The 16460-nt window shown below is 35.7% G+C and overlaps 2 protein-coding genes and 1 pseudogene across 4 annotated transcripts; 1 reads left to right on the forward strand and 2 right to left on the reverse strand.

Annotated features, from left to right (window-relative positions):
* Window positions 1-2187: 2187 nt before the first annotated feature.
* On the forward strand, window positions 2188-4980 carry LOC120249681 (beta-glucuronosyltransferase GlcAT14B-like). The gene is made up of 5 exons (XM_039258275.1): window positions 2188-2342; window positions 2563-3311; window positions 3943-4018; window positions 4106-4221; window positions 4336-4980. Exons 2-5 carry the CDS (start codon window positions 2711-2713, stop codon window positions 4875-4877), a joined length of 1335 nt encoding a protein of 444 aa, XP_039114209.1. The 5' UTR covers window positions 2188-2342; window positions 2563-2710; the 3' UTR covers window positions 4878-4980.
* Window positions 4981-5098: 118 nt separating this feature from the next.
* On the reverse strand, window positions 5099-11135 carry LOC120249682. 3 transcript variants are annotated; one of them, XM_039258278.1, is made up of 8 exons: window positions 11058-11135; window positions 10885-10918; window positions 6310-6337; window positions 6113-6194; window positions 5796-6026; window positions 5477-5605; window positions 5334-5395; window positions 5099-5237 (listed from the first exon to the last, which is right to left on the reverse strand). In XM_039258278.1, the coding sequence occupies exons 3-8, from the start codon at window positions 6312-6314 to the stop codon at window positions 5120-5122; spliced, it is 627 nt and encodes a 208-aa protein (XP_039114212.1). In that variant the 5' UTR covers window positions 6315-6337; window positions 10885-10918; window positions 11058-11135; the 3' UTR covers window positions 5099-5119. The 3 variants fall into 3 exon arrangements, with proteins under 3 accessions (XP_039114212.1, XP_039114211.1, XP_039114210.1); XM_039258277.1 differs by lacking the exons at window positions 6310-6337; window positions 10885-10918 and having other exon boundaries at window positions 11058-11129; XM_039258276.1 differs by lacking the exons at window positions 10885-10918; window positions 11058-11135 and having other exon boundaries at window positions 6310-6414.
* Window positions 11136-12853: 1718 nt separating this feature from the next.
* On the reverse strand, window positions 12854-15426 carry LOC120249351 (annotated as a pseudogene).
* Window positions 15427-16460: the final 1034 nt, after the last annotated feature.

The following is a 16460-nucleotide window of genomic DNA, read 5'->3' on the forward strand; positions in this document are numbered from 1 at the left end:
ATAATGTTATTTGATCGCTTCCTTATCATATTCATATTTATGTTGCTCAAGGTAATTACGGTATCGTTGTTCTTAGTTTTGATAGTAGCGGTGTTTGGTTTAGGGATTGGTTTATGTTGCTCAAAGTAATTACAGTATCGTCGTTCAGTTTTGATAGTAACGGTGCTTGGTTTAGGGATTTGGCTGGATGGAGATTTACCCCATATATTTTTCATTTTAATTTATAAAAAATAATTAATAAATTTAAAAAAATATAAAAATTTCTAAAGAAAAATGTTAATTTAGGATTTAAAATTATTATAAAAAATAATTTATAATTTATAAAAAATATTTTAGAAAATAAATCTTATAATTAATTAAGTGTGGTAAATAAAAAGTCATTTCATACTCGATATTAACAAAAAAAAATGTTTATATCACGTCTCTTCATTTATGTCAATCAACACTCAAAAAATATGTTTATTCTTTTCGCATCCCTATCCAACTATATCCTCATGGAGGATCGATCCATTCAAGTAATTAAACATACCATTTTTTTATCTTCTTTGGTTTGGCTTAAGTTATCTGAGTCCTATTGATGTTACTATGATTGTAACTGTGTTTTCCAAGAATATAAAGTTATAAACAAGTTTTATGTCCATCCTTCCTCAACTATTGACTCTATTTTATGCGGAATTTACAGGCAAGCATGCAAAAGGGATTAAATGCAATAAAACTACGGTTGGTTCTTGTATTTACACACAACTAAATGCTTCATTGAATGCTAATGATACACATATTGATCACTATCATTCAGTGAGAATTGAAATCCGAATAGCTATAGATGCTCTTTTGAGGATGAATATGTTGAATTTTTTTTCTTTGGATCATGAAAGTATTGCTCTTAAAGGGTTGTAGTCATTTTTTTTATTTACTCCTTGCATGATACTAAATGCTTCATTGAATGCTAATGATACACATATTGATCACTGTCATTCAGTGAGAAATGAAATCCGATTAGCCATAGATGCTCTTTTGAGAATGAATATGTTGAATTTTTTTTTCTTTGGACCATGAAAGTATTGTTCTTAAAGGGTTGTAGTCATATTTACCCCTTGCATGATACTCTCATCATATATGCAAATACATCCTTGTCTTAGATGTTTAGACTGATCCAAACTACAACAAATATTTCGGGAATATTCCTAGTTTACCACAGTTAAGAATTGTTTGAAATTCTTCTATGTTAAAAATTGTTTTCATTTACAAACATCCTTAATCGTTCTTCCAGAAATAGTAAGAAAATAGAAAGTTGCAATATATTTTTAGTTAACACAGGATGCTAGATGGTTTATTCTAATTGCAAAGTGATAGTGAAATGAGAAGGATCCCTTCTCGGCTTATAATCCTCTGTTATTTTAATCGCTAAATGCTTTACTGTTTCTGCAAATTTTGATCTGGTTTCAGATAAAGTTTGATCACTTCAAGCGTACTAAAAATTTTATTTATTTATTTATTATTTTAATGTTCAAATTCAACAAATAGACCGTCTCTCTTAGGGCATCTGTGAAACAATATAGTTTGATACGTTAATCAACTCATGTTTTTAGACACTTTTTAATTATGAATGTAAACGAGTTCTTGGTTTGCTTGCCAACATGTTAATGTTATTGTGGTGGTGGTTGTTAGATAAAAGTGTTAAGATAATATATATTATTTTTTCTATGTAATTACATCTAAAGAAAGATCCCTCTCACCAAACTCCCTTGTAATTCGCTTTAGTCTAATTTAATTATTAAATAAAATTTTAAATACCGAAATAAATCCACTTGGATGGACCACATTATTCAACTAAGATAACTAGCAAGTTTCCATCACATTATCTAAGAATTGTCTTTTACTATTTAAAAAAAAAATTCTCTTTTATCATTAGCACTAATTTTATCCATTCAATTGGGACAAAATGAAGTACTTGAAGCCGTGCTCTTTCATAACATCTTGAAATCAATAAATTAAACCAATTTAAAAATTTATTACTTAAAAATTTGAGACTTAAAGAAACATAAATTAAATATATGCAATACATTTGAAAATAATTAGTTAAAGTTTAGGGGTAAATGTGCAAAAAAAAAAAAACAAAAAAACAAAAAAAACAATGAATTTTGTTGCATATTAAAATAGAAGGTTATATTTCCTACGCAACGGACACTATCAGCTTCGCTTTGAAGCTTTGTGGAGTTCGGAGTGCGCCTGTTTTCGTTTCTTTTTTGGAGAAATTTCTCTTTGATCGGTGATTTCCAAGTGAGGATCTGCAACAAGGTTGCTTCCTTTCGTGCAAAATCTTTCCTTTTTATCCGATTGAGGTATTCAGCTTTGATTTCGTCTTTCATTAACGAAAAGGAGGATTTTTTTTTCTCCTTTTTTTTTTGTGGATTTTATTTGGATCTGAATCTATTTGGCCCAAATTTCAGATGGGATTTGCTTTATTGAAGAAATTTTTCTTAATTTGTATGCATCTTAGTGAGAAAGTTCCAAACTTTGGCTTGGTTAGATTTTGATTTCTCTTTTTTTGGTGGTAATCAGCTGGTGATTCTCTTGATTGAGAAGGAATTTTGAAATTGTTTTGAGAAAGCTATCAAATTTGGAATTAGAGCTGGAATGAGTGTTCTTTAAGAAGTACAGCTTTGAATTTTATCCAGAGATCCTGAGTTAGTGATTGTTTTAGTGAAGTATGAGAAAGAATGGGATTTTTCACCCTGGTAGGGCTTTTAGTGATAAAAGATGGCTCCTCCCCTTCTTGGCAAGCTTGCTAGTCTCACTGTCTCTCTGCTTGGCCACCATTTTCGGGCTCTTCTCTCCTTCGTATTATGGCGACTCCCTGTCATTTGATTTCATTTCTTTCAGTAGTTTGGAGGAGTCAACTGGCTACTTTGAAGAAACCGAATCAAATAAATCTTTGGAGTTGCCATTAGATTCAGAACCGGAAGCTCCGCGAATTGCCTACCTCATTACTGGCACAAAGGGTGATAGTTTGAGGATGCGAAGAACTTTGCAAGCTATATATCATCCAAGGAATCAATACATTCTTCATTTAGATTTGGAAGCTCCGCCACGAGAGAGGATAGACTTGTCTATGTATGTCAAGGATGATCCGATGTTCAGTGAAGTTGAGAATGTGAGGGTGATTGCTAAGGCCAATTTGGTTACCTACAAGGGGCCTACGATGATTGCGTGCACACTCCATGCCATTGCCATTCTTTTGAAGGAGAGCGCAAAATGGGACTGGTTTATAAACCTCAGTGCTTCGGATTATCCTCTTATGACACAAGATGGTTACTTCTCACACTTAATCCTTTGATTGAATTTTTCTAGTCTATGTTGTGCTTTTTAGCATGCTGATAAATTTCATTCTGAAAAGTTTACATAACTTAGCTAGATCTCTTTGTCCCAATATGCTTTGATTGGTTTGTACAGGATGACCACGTAGAAGCTTTCAACTCATTTTCAGAACTCCTTGTGTTAATATTGGACTTTAATTATGATGTATTCAAAGAACTTTAGTTTCAAACTCGAAATTCATGTCCATAATAATCATTCATCCGTTTTCCTGTGAGTCACAGGACCTCGAAGTTATATTTTCGCCCTGAATGGAGTAGGTTTTATTGATACCAAGGTTCAGATTGGCTACATTAATAACATGAAATGTGAGATTGTTCTCAACGGGATCTATGCTAGTCTCCATTGTTTATTCTTATTGTTCCCATATGAACTCTGGGAGGGTCTTTGTTAAGGCTGTAGATACTTTGTGCAATTTCTGAGTTGAAGCATCCTGTTTGTTTTGCTTCTGTTGAATCTTGAACGTATGTTGCATAAATGGAATGATTGCTCTTAATAGTTACTGTATTTTCATACATTTATTAACCAAAAAAAAAAATTCCATTCTCTGCTGTAAATATGCTGCAGATTTGCTGCATGTTTTCTCAGCGCTGCCGAGGGATCTCAATTTCATTGAACACACTCAGAGCACTGGATGGAAAGTGTAAGCTTCACAAAAGACACTTGCATCAGCATTTCCTTTTTCTGCTACTCTCTTTTTTTACAATGTTGGCATGGCTCTGACATGCAGAAACCAGAGAGCAAGACCGATAATAATTGACCCGGGTCTATACTTGTCCAAAAAGTTTGACATTGTCGTAACCAATGAACGCCGAGAGCTACCGGCAGCTTTCAAGTTATTCACTGGTAACTAATATTTCAGATGACACATTTGGTTGTATTTAACCAGGAACAGGCATTTTCTCATCTTCAATTCAAAACACATGTTTTGACAACAATCTCTTCATCCCTCTTCATTAGGTTCTGCATGGGTAATGCTCGCAAGACCGTTCTTGGAGTACTGTATATGGGGATGGGATAATCTTCCCCGAATCATCCTTATGTACTACGTGAACTTTGTCTCGTCTCCTGAAGGCTATTTTCACACCGTTGTCTGCAACTCCAATGAGTTCCAAAACACCACAATCAGCCATGACCTGCACTATATTGCCTGGGGCAACCCTCCGAAACAGCACCCACTTTCCCTTACCATCAAGGATTTCAGCCAGATGGTCAAGAGTGGGGCACCGTTCGCTCGGAAGTTTGCAAAGAATGATCCAGTTTTAGACAAGATTGATCGGGAGCTCTTGGGACGTTCTGAAGGGCGGTTTACCCCTGGTGCTTGGTGCATTGGGGAGTTGGATGGTGGTGCAGACCCCTGCTCCTTCAGAGGCAATGACACGGTGTTTCGGCCAGGCCCAGGGGCCGAGAGGTTAAAGGAGTTGATGCAGAAGCTGCTTTCTCCAGAGGTCCGCAACACCAGTTGCACTGATCATAGTTTTGACAAGACTAGGATGTTATAGATTACATTCTTTACATCAAGTGTTGTTCAATGTTTTGTTACATCTGCAATTCGGTAAATTTTACCTGGAATATATCAATGAATGCAGGAAATTTTACAGTGCAGTGAAAGCTCTTACAGATAAATCATTGATTTTGATACATCATACTAGTTTGTTAACTTCATCTCATGCCAAAAAGGCGGAGAAAGACACATAAGTGCAGATGCCTTGTACATTTTTCGAACCTGATAGATACAACATAATTAACTTGACTTATCCTTGAGGTTTCTTTGAGTATACATCGGAAACTCGAAAAGGAAAGCTGCTTTGAACCATGCAGGCAAATTTCCATAAAGAGCATGTGGCAATGGAATCAGAGGGCTGCAAGTTACGGTAACGACAACTTATTAAACACTCCATTCTCTCAACTGACAGAAGAAACATGAATCAAGAGATTTAAAATAAGGAAAAGCAAACCTAGTTGTGTTTTTGTATGCGTGGTACTCTCTTGAAGCACCATAACGCTTATCTGCTGGTTTCTGCTTTGCACTAACAAATAAATTTAGGGACATGGTTGATATACATCATCAGGACAAGCTTACCAAGTGTCAAAGACAAACCTCAAGAAGCGGAATGCCACTGATAAACAACAGAAGAAGTTTCAGAAATATAGGACCAATTATCACAAGCCATTCGACGCCATTGAGAACCGGTGTCGAAGCCACGAAAACTCCCCACCAAAGGAGAATCTATATGCATCATAGCGACGAAAAATGAGTCATACCAGTGAATACATTCCATTCGTGATTTCAAAATGAAATCGTATTTTTCACTTTCTAGTTTCTCCTAGATTTACCACGAGCTAATTGCAAATATAAACATAGAGGTCCATGCAAATGAAAACAATAAGAAATTCAGAAATGAGATTGATTAACTCACTTCACCAAAGTAATTTGGATGCCGAGAATATTTCCAAATACCCACATTACACCACTTCCCATTGTTTTTCGGAGAATTTTTGAACAACTTCTGATGATCAGCAATTACTTCAATGGTTATGCCAATGAACCACATTATCCAGCCAATAACATCAAGGGCTTGAACAGGGGGATTTTTGTCACTAGAATTAACAATTGTGAGAGGCAAGCTCACTGTCCATACCCAGGCAGCCTATCATAAAAATTAGGTAGATAAGACAATCTTGCTTATTGGCTTTCTGAGAAAACTAATACCATAATACATTGCAGCAAACAAACCTGAAATGTCCAAAAAAATACCAACTTTCCAAAATTATTACGTATTTTATCAAGACGACGATCTTCTCCCCATTTTAAGATTCTGTTTATGACCAAGAAAGTACTAAGATTTTACATTTGAACTTCAGTATGTAGGAATACAATCAAAGTCATATAAAACAGTACTAGTTTCGCAAATTGGAAAGGTGAAGGCATACCTCATTAGTAAAAATATTCCCAACCGAATGTTAGTAATAATCCCAAATCTGATAAAGCTTATCATTTAGAGATCTTGTGTTATCTTATCTTCATTAGTTTAGTTTAAATTAATGATTATCTTTAAAAAGTTTGTTTCTAGTTATGGAGTCCAGCCTTTAAAAGGCCTAGTCATTCAATGTAATTCTTAGCGAATTCTCTAATAAAGTGAAGCACTTTTTGTTTTAAATCCATCGGATCGGCATCGAGCCATGGCGAATCCTAGCAGTGACACAATTAATCCCATTCTTCCTACTCTAGATGGGAAGAACTACAATCGTTGGAGTGTGCAGATGAAGGTGTTGTTTGATTTTTCAAGAAGTTCTTCTTTGTTGTTGAAAATGGAGTTCCTTCCTTGGAGAACAATCAAGCTGAAGCTCAAAAGGCAGACCTCACAGGAAGCGAGAAAGAAAGATCGGAAGGCTCTCTATTACATCCATCAAGGAGTTAATGATGAGATTTTTTTGAGAAGATAGGCATGTGCGGATCTTTGCAAAAGAGGCGTGGGATATTCTTGCAAAAATCCTGAGAGGTGTTGAAAGAGTTCAGAAGGTGAGACTTCAAACTCTTAGAAGGCAGTTTGAGTTGCTACAGATGGAGAACACAGACACTGTGGCAGAATATACATCTCGAGTGCGAGGCCTTGGCAAATAAGATGCGACTCAATGGAGACAAAGTCGAAGAGCAAACATTGGTGGAGAAGATCTTGCGAGACGGTCACAGCAGTTTGATCCCATTACTCACGCCATTGAGGAGTCAAAAGACCTTTTCGACATGATGTTGATGAGTTGTGGGGCTCTTTGGAAGCATATGAACAACGCATCAATGCAAAGTTCTCAGAAAAACCTCTTGAAAAGGCTTTTCAAGCTCAACTTTCTATCAAATCAGAACAAGAAAAGGAAGCTAAAGGAAACAACAGATATCAAGCTGTGCATAAGAAATATGAACATGGAACAAGAAGTAATTTTGGTGCAAGAGGAAGAGGTAGATATTCCCAAAGAAGCCATGGACGAGGAAGAGGAAGGTATGATAAAAACAACATTAAGTGTTTTGCATGTAATCGATTTGGTCATTATGCAAATGAGTGCAGATTTAACAAAAACAAAAGCTATGCTGAAGTATCTCAAGACAAGAAATCTGTAGAAGTAGTTCAGTTTGCACAAGAAGAGGACTTTGAAGACCATGCACTACTAATGGTTTCAAATGACAAAGAAGATTATAACTTCAACACTTGGTATCTTGACACAGGATGCACCAATCATATGAGTGGTAAAAAAGAGCTTTTTGTGAATTTAGATGAATCAGTACAAAAAGTTGTTAAGTTTGCAGATAATAGCATCATTCCTGTTATGGGCAGAGGTAGAATCTTGATACAATTGAAGAATGGAGATCATCAATTTATCTCAGATGTGTTTTATGTGCCAGGGATGAAAAACAACCTGCTGAGTATGGGACAACTCCTTGAAAAAGGATATCGCATGGAGATGAAGAATGGTCATTTAACCATTCTTGACAGAAGTGGCAATGTCATCCTTAATTCAGTTATGTCAAAAAACAGAATGTTTCGCATTGACATAAGAACTGATATATATCACTGCTTTAGTGCTATTATTAAGGATGCATCATGGTTATGGCATCTCAGATTTGGGCATCTGAATTTTAGAAGTTTGAAATTGCTTGCTCAAAAGAACATGGTGAATGGATTGCCTTTACTTTGGATCATCTACGAACAGATTACGTGAAGGATGTATTCTTGAGAAGCGACATAGAAATTCCTTTTCAACTAAGAATAGCGGCATGCTTCTCACCCTCTAGAAGTTGTGCATTCAGATGTGTGCGGACCCATGAATACACCATCCATTGGTGGGAATCGATATTTTTCTTACTTTTTGTTGATGATTCTGACGGGAAAAATCTGGGTGTATTTTTGTGCGACAAAAAAATCTGAAGTGTTTGGAGTTTTTAAAAAAATTTCAAAGCCTTTGGTTGAAAAGCAGTGGGCATTCAATTCGGATCTTAAGAGCGATGGTGGTGGTGAATACATGTCTAATGATTTAGTTTGAGTATTGTGCGAGCATGGAATTGAACATGAAGTCACTATCCGTTATACTCCTCAACACAGCGGAATTCTTTGAAAGGAGAAATAGGGACAATCATGGACATGGCTAGGGAGCATGCTTAAGGCCAAAGGTATGCCTAACTATCTTTGGGGCTGATCTTTGTTTCATGCTCTGTTTATTTATTGAACAGATCACCAACCAAAAAATTAGAAGATGTTACCCACGAAGAAGCTTGGAGTGGATTCAAACCAAGTGTCAAACATCTCAAGGTGTTTGGTTCAATTGCATATGCCCATGTACCGGAGAAACAAGAACAAAGCTAGATGAGCGAGGAGGAGAAGACCGTGTTTGTTGGATACAAGCACTGGCCATCTTGGTGGATCTGATTATTTAACCCAATCACAAAGAAATTTCTTGTTAGTAGAGATGTGATCTTTGGCGAAGTGGATCATGGAATTGGAGTGATCATCTTGAAGCTAATTCACAAAAGATTTCTATCCTTGAAGAAGAAACTACCTCAGTTGAAGATGTAGAAGTTGTTACAAATGAAGATCAAATTGGAGTTGTAGCTCAAAGATCAAGGAGGAATGTACAACCATCTTCTTGGCTAAGGAACTTTGAGGTAATTCACGATAATGCTATTGACAATGATGGAGAACTAGTTCACTATGCATTGTTTTGCGATTGTGATCCTATCAAATTTGAAGAAGCTATTAGAAATGAGAAATGGATCAATGCCATGAAGGAAGAAATAAAAAGCAATAGAAAAAATAAAACTTGGGAGCTAACCAATCTACCATATGGAAAGAAAGCAATTGATGTGAAGTGGGTGTTCAAGACAAAAAAATCAAAGCCAGCTGGTCGGATAGAAAGATATAAAGGCAAGATTGGTAGCAAAAGGCTATGAGCAGCGTCTTTGAAGTTGATTATCAAGAGGTATTTTTCCCCTGTTGCTAGAATTGAAAGCAGATTAAATTAATTGTTGCTACTGGTACTGCTCAAAATAGGTGGAATATCCACCAAATGGATGTCAAGTCGGCTTTTTCTTAATGGTCCTCTTGAGGAAGAAGTCTATGTCAAGCAACCGGCGGGGTTTGTAAAAGAAGAAATGCGAGAAAAAAAGTATATAAACTCAAGAAGGCATTATATGGGCTCAAACAAGCCCCAAGAGCATGGAATAAGCGGATTGATGATTTCTTTCAAGCTAACTGACCTTCTAAAAGTGTCCAAGTGAGCATGCTTTATATGTGAAAATTACTTGATTCGGGTGACATATTATTTGTTTGTCTTTATGTTGGCGATATTATCTTTATGAGGGAACAATCAAAAATATGATCAAGGAATTCAAGAAAACTATGATTTCAGAATTTGAGATGACTGATCTTGGTCATATGTCATATTTTTTGGGCTTGGAAGTAATTCAGAATAAAAATGGAATTTTCATTCATCAACAAAAATATGCAGCGAGACATCCTAAATAAATTTCGGATGCTTGATTGTAATCCATGCGTACTCACGTAGAGGTTGGTACCAAATTATTCAAGGAAGGAGAAGACTCGGTGATTGATCAATATACTTTAAGAGTATTGTTGGTAGTCTCGAGGTTTTTATCACATACTAGACTGATATTTCTTATGGTGTTGGATTAATTAGCAAGTACATGGAGAGACCTAGACAATCTCATTTTCATGTGGCTAAAAGAATTTTACGCTATATCAAAGGCACACTAGATCATGGCTTATTCTATGAATCTTCTAACAAGAATGAGCTTGTGGGATACTCGGCGGTGGCTGGGCGGGTGATCGGGGATGATAGGAAAAAGCACTCTTGGATATGTGTTCAACTTTGGCTCTCGACAATATCTTGGTCATCTAAGAAACAATCCATTGTGGCTTTATCTACTTGTGAAGCGAGAATATGTTGCGTGACTTCTTGTGCATGTCAAGCAATTTGGTTGAGGAATGTGATGAATCAAATTCGAGGTTCAATTACGAGTCCTACAAAAAAATCTTTGTGGACAACATTTTACTGCAATAAATTTAACCAAACATCCAGGGCATTCATGGGAAAAAGCAAGCACATTGACATGAGATTTCATTTTTCTTAGAGATCAAGTCAACAAAAAAAGAGATTGAAGTTTTCTATTGCAAATCGAGAGGACCGAGGTTCTTGATATCCTCACTAAACCTCGAAATTTGATTCATTTGTTAAGCTAAAGAAGAGTTTAGGCATGGCTAGTCTTCTGATTTGGTTTAAGGGGATGTTAGTAATAATCCCAAATCGATAAAAGCTTATCATTTAGAGATCTTGTGTTATCTTATCTTCATTAGTTTAGTTTAAATTAATGATTATCTTTAAAAAGTTTGTTTCTAGTTATGGAGTCCGAGCCTTTAAAAAGGCCTAGTCATTCAATGTAATTCTTAGCGAATTCTCTAATAAAGTGAAGCACTTTTTGTTTTAAATCCATCACCGAGGGGAGTCCCCATATAACAACAAACAATGTCAGTACAATCTGAAAAAGATTATAAGTGAGAGATTTTTAGTAGTGAAAAATTGTTGTAATGAGATTAAGGGTGAAATGTAGACATTTCTTTGGCCAAATAACTTGACATGGTTATATATCAATATTGTGCACATCTTATAAATGTTACCTGTCTGAGATGCACATGATGCCTTCAAAAGTGAGTGTTACTATAGCAAGTACAACAAAATTAGAGCAACCTGTGGAAAAGATTAACAAACACTTGAGATCAACCTTTAAACAACACTCCCCCAATATTGAGTATATATATATATATATATGTATATAATTTATATAATAGAAAATCTTATAGAAAAGAGGAAGACAATAATCCTAATAAGAGAAAACAAATACCATAAAAACCATGTTTGATAGATTAAGCATTTTTCTCATTCCTATATTTGTTCTCATAAAAACATGACATGTCTTTCCGATTGATGGCAATTTCATAAGTGTGGAAACAATTTCCATAATACAGTGGAAAAAGGGGAAAAAGATTCCAATTGGATGGGCATGAAATTGGAATTACCTGCGGAAATCGGTGACCTTGTCAAACTTGAGAAAGCACAGTGATGGTGAGCAGCAGCTGATAACTAGAAGCAATTGAAGGAAGAGGAAAGATTGAAAAGATAGAGAGAGATCAGTGAGGAATAAAATACATACAGTGAGGAAAGCAGTGAGCGGAAGGAAATGGAGGTTTTTGGAAAGAGGGCGAGGTGAGCGACGCTAAGGCAGGAGATGCTTGCGATCTCGGGTGAAACAGGTGGGGATAAAGGCCGCGATTCGGCAGTGGGTGCGAGGCAGTAGATCTGACTGGCTGATCGAAACTCAAAAATGTGTCGTCGGTGAAAATTGAGCTATATCTCAGCCGATGAGGTTAGCTCGATGTTTAAACTGTCTCTCAACGTAGTCAAGGTCGTTGGCGGAAGGAAATGGAGGTTGCCAATGAGCCTTTTACATCTATGTGCTAGTTTCAATGTTCCTTTTTTTCTTTTATGTATTAAAATTAAATATTTCTCTTTTATTAAAAAATTTATAAATTTGCAACTATAATTACCTCGCATGTATATATATATATATATATATTTGTCCAAGTAGGTCATGCTCCAACAAAGAATAATGTCAACTAGTGGATTGATTGACCATACAGCTCTAAGCAAGATTAGCTAAGAATTACCATACTGATTACCTTCGAATAATAATATATATATGCCTTCTGTAATTAATAAAAATAAAAAATCGCATCATGCACCACAGTAGAGCAAGGGTGATGATTATCCACATTATTGTTGGAAATTGAACCGCCAACAAATAAACTACCTGTTACTATTTGTCTCTTCACATTATCGCCAACTGCCACAATTAACGTATTTTATTGGATTTGATTTTAAATGCACAATAATATTTATAAACATTACTGTGCTGATGAAAAATCCAACACACGTAAAATACCCTTTTTTTTTTTTCTCTCTCTCTTCATTTGATACTGTTAAAACGTCGGCAATTGACATATTATATATATATATATTACAATATTTTAAAAAAATAGAGATATATATACAAACTGCATATTCACATCCTCAACTTTGGTTTTTTGTTGGGTATTATTGTTTTATTGCCAAAAATCCATGTTTGAATAGATATAAATCAGTTATCAATGTAAAAGTACTAACTTTTTGTTGACGGTTAGAAGCTTTTTGGGTTTTCTGGTTTTTAATTCACAAATAATTTCAACTGATATATTGCACCATTTACTTACGTTAGCTCAAACTATTCAGTCCCTGAAACATATCAAAGATACATCTAATTGTGTGTTTGTGTGTATTTGGTTTTGGCATTTATTCAGAATTCCTCCATTGAGCGTGTGATTACATGGAAGATCATAAGCAGTATATCTGTTATTAAATAAACACCGGAGATGGTTCTTCAGTTTTGAACAGAACTAGCATGTGGATGCGGATGCTGATGCTGATGCTGAGCTGCTGCTGCGACACACGAATTAAGAGACATGAGGGGTTCTGGATCAACCTTTCTTTGAATCCTGACAAAATACAAAGGGAATTAATTCAGAAGCCAAGAAATGTTACTGAAATATATACACAAGTAGGCCATGCAAAAGTAAAATCAGATTGGAAAAGTACATCACAGAATATCAAGAAAAGGTAAATCAAATTGTTACTAGAAAGAAACGTTCATAACCATATTTCTTGCTGCCAAAGAGCTAATTATATCAACAGCTGCAAAACTATGTCAGCCCACAATAACATATGCGGGGATTCATGTTGTATATTTAACCATCTGAATGTATTCTGGATATATGAATGATCTCTCAGATCATCATGCTTCAAATTTAAAAACTCAAAAAGCATAAGCAAGGTGTGAACAATGGGTATAGTGATGCATTTAGAAGGAACCAACAGTCATCCCTGGTCCACAATGAATGACGTATTTTTCCTTATGTATTTAGACTAGAGGGTGAAAACAAAAAGATGAGCAAAATGCCAAAACACATCAACTGAGTATTTTGTAGCAACCTGTCCAATGTATTGCGTATGTGTTGAGACAGGAGATACGTTTAAGCCATTGTTCATGTCACAGGAACATCAGTGTAGTGACATTTTAAAATACAATAAATGTGATGGTGTGTCAAAGAACCAATATTTTGGCATGAAAAGAAAGTGCCAGCACGAAAGAGTAAAGATAATCAAGATTAAGATCAAGGGTGAAGCAGGAAGTCAGAAGTATGGGCATTGTTCCCATCCATACTATTGAGGAAGTTCTCAGTTCTCTCTGTGGTAAATTGAAGAGTTTTAGTTTCAATACTGGTAATGAGATCTGGTCATCCGATTGATGGCCATCTTCTGAGCCTCATAAATTCCAAAGTTATTATGTAAAATAGTACAATAGCATCGGTGGATGGATTAAAAGAGCCCAACCAATTGTCCTTGATCCATGAACATCTGTCGAGTGTCCACCGCATGCAGGCTAAAAGCATGTCTTGAACTAGGTGGTGTTTTCAAAAGCTGCAAAATTGATACTCAATGAGAACTTGATTGAGTTGAAATTCAATTATACAGAAATGATGCATCACCTTTGATGCACAAGATCACCATGTATCACCACAAAAGAGCCTGCTTTCACCTCTAGTGGCACAAATTCTTTAATATCATATGATGGCGAAGGATGATCAAAGTGCACCCATCTTTATCTCGTATGAACTTTTTCTTACTAGGCCATCTAATGGCAAAAAGAACAAAAATCATAAATGAGGAGGGATCATATCAGACAAAGCAGAAATAAATGCCAATCCAAGTAAGGAAAGACTACTCTTGTGGGAGACTCTAGATTGCCCAAAGGCAACCGTTAACAATAGTTGCATCTTCAATGCTAATAAAGTCCTGTGCATGATGGAGGCTCTGTCACGAAGAAAAGGTATCCTGGTCTGGAACAACTTCCCCACCAATGCCTGGTTGCTGCAATGCAAAAGTAACATGAGCTACATTCACAACTTGTGCTCATACAAAAATCACATTAATAGCTCAGGATAAATACAAAATTTACTAAATAAAAGAGTAATTAAGGATATCTCTGGTTCTCAAAAGCCCGAAAATCATCAAAACTAGATTTTTACAACTGCTAATGGAACAGTTTGTGTCACCGGCATAAAAACAAATGCATATATCTTCTTTAAAACTAGCAGTTTTGTTTTCACTAAGAATTGAAGCCATTAACTGTTTAAAACAAACTGCCTTTATTACCTATTTGCCAGCTCATGATCAGTGCCACAGTATCCCATCTTTTCAGTGATTAATATTCCTAAAAATCTTTCTCAAAATTTACCTTCTTTCATTAACTCGATTAGATTTGTCTATTCTGCAGGATTTTATGGATTAACTACAAACTATAAGACTATCAAACTAACAAATAGTCAGATTAGTCAATTTACCTTAAAAATATACATGGACTGAATAATCACTGGCCTCTTACTGCTCAGCGACAAGAGCAAGCCGAAATTTTGTCTGAATGTGAGAACTTCTTGAACACGGGATCAATTTCATGCAAAGCTAGAACAAAACAAAGAGACACACATAAGATAAGAAATAGAAAAACAATATAGGAACTCCACAAACAATGAAGCAACCAGTATAAGAAAATCCATTTTAAATCATAGACTCTTAACAGATGAAAACAAACCATGCCCAACTTTATTGATGGAAGCTCCTTCGGCTGTTTCAACAGACCATCATCCCAAACACCTTCTCTGCAGATAAAACACGCACTCATCAATGCTGCTCATGAATCAAAAGAAAACAAACGAGGACAACTAGAAACCTCAAAAAGAGAATTTTCTCAGACGCTCTCAAAGTAGTCATCTGTTGACTATTTGCTGCAAAACAGGAAGTTCAGAACAAATCAGCAACGAATGCCTTGAAGCGAGTATAGACTAGCAACGACAGCGTACCTGGTTTTCTAGTGGAAGATGGAGAGCGAAGAGCCATCCGAACTGGTGAAGATCATCCATCTGAGACCTCATCTCCCTGAATCTCCTCAGGGCTCGCGAACGAATCGAGAACAAAACCCTAGCAGCGAGATTGTGGTGATTGATATCTGATAGCATCTAATCTACAGTACATGAGTTGAATTCACTGAATTGAGTTGATATGGAGATACCTTCGAGTTGAACGAGTCGAGTTGGTTAACGCTGAGATTTTCCGAGGATTCCCATGGACACTATAGGACGATGATGCTGGCGTTTGGGAAGGACGATCACCGACTCGAACGGAATAACAAAAAGCAGAAATTGGGCGTTTCTGTCATATGCATCAATGCTCTAATTTGATTATAATTTATAGAGAATTTCATCAAAGAAAAATGGAAGGAAAGATGAATAAGCACTACCCTCCACTCAAAGGTAGAGTCCATATTTATTTTTAAATATTCTTATTTTCCAGTGAAGCAAGGTGCAGATTTGAGAAACTTTGACGTTAAAATGGATGGACTTTTACTGCTGATGGTGTTGAGTCGTGACGTGAGCTGTTTGATATATGGCACCTCGTGATTGGGTGATCCTAACAATTATGAATCTATGCATACCAGATTTCAGTTTGATTGAGCATAACAAATTATAAACTAGAGAGAGACGTATTTTTCTAATTTTTTTTAATTCACCAAAAATAAATTAAAAAAAAAAACTTTATTTTTAATTTTTTAAATAATAATAATGTGTTATTAACTTCACACCCTCCACCGCATGACTCATAAACAAATATATATATATATATATATATATAATAATAATAATAATAATCAATAATAATAATGGAAGATAAAAACCTCCTTCCTGTTTTAACAATATTAAAAGTGTTTAAACAGGATGAGGTAGCGCAATTCATCAAGTAGATAAAATCAAAGTCAACAACCACAGAGACAAATATAGAATCCAAATTGGAATTGATCAATGATGATGCCTTCAGTATTGTAGTGGATAGGATTAACAAACTCGAAGTCTAATTTGGTTGACAAGCAATGAAAA

Source organism: Dioscorea cayenensis, chromosome 19, assembly GCF_009730915.1.
Source record: "Dioscorea cayenensis subsp. rotundata cultivar TDr96_F1 chromosome 19, TDr96_F1_v2_PseudoChromosome.rev07_lg8_w22 25.fasta, whole genome shotgun sequence".
NCBI lineage: Eukaryota > Viridiplantae > Streptophyta > Magnoliopsida > Dioscoreales > Dioscoreaceae > Dioscorea > Dioscorea cayenensis.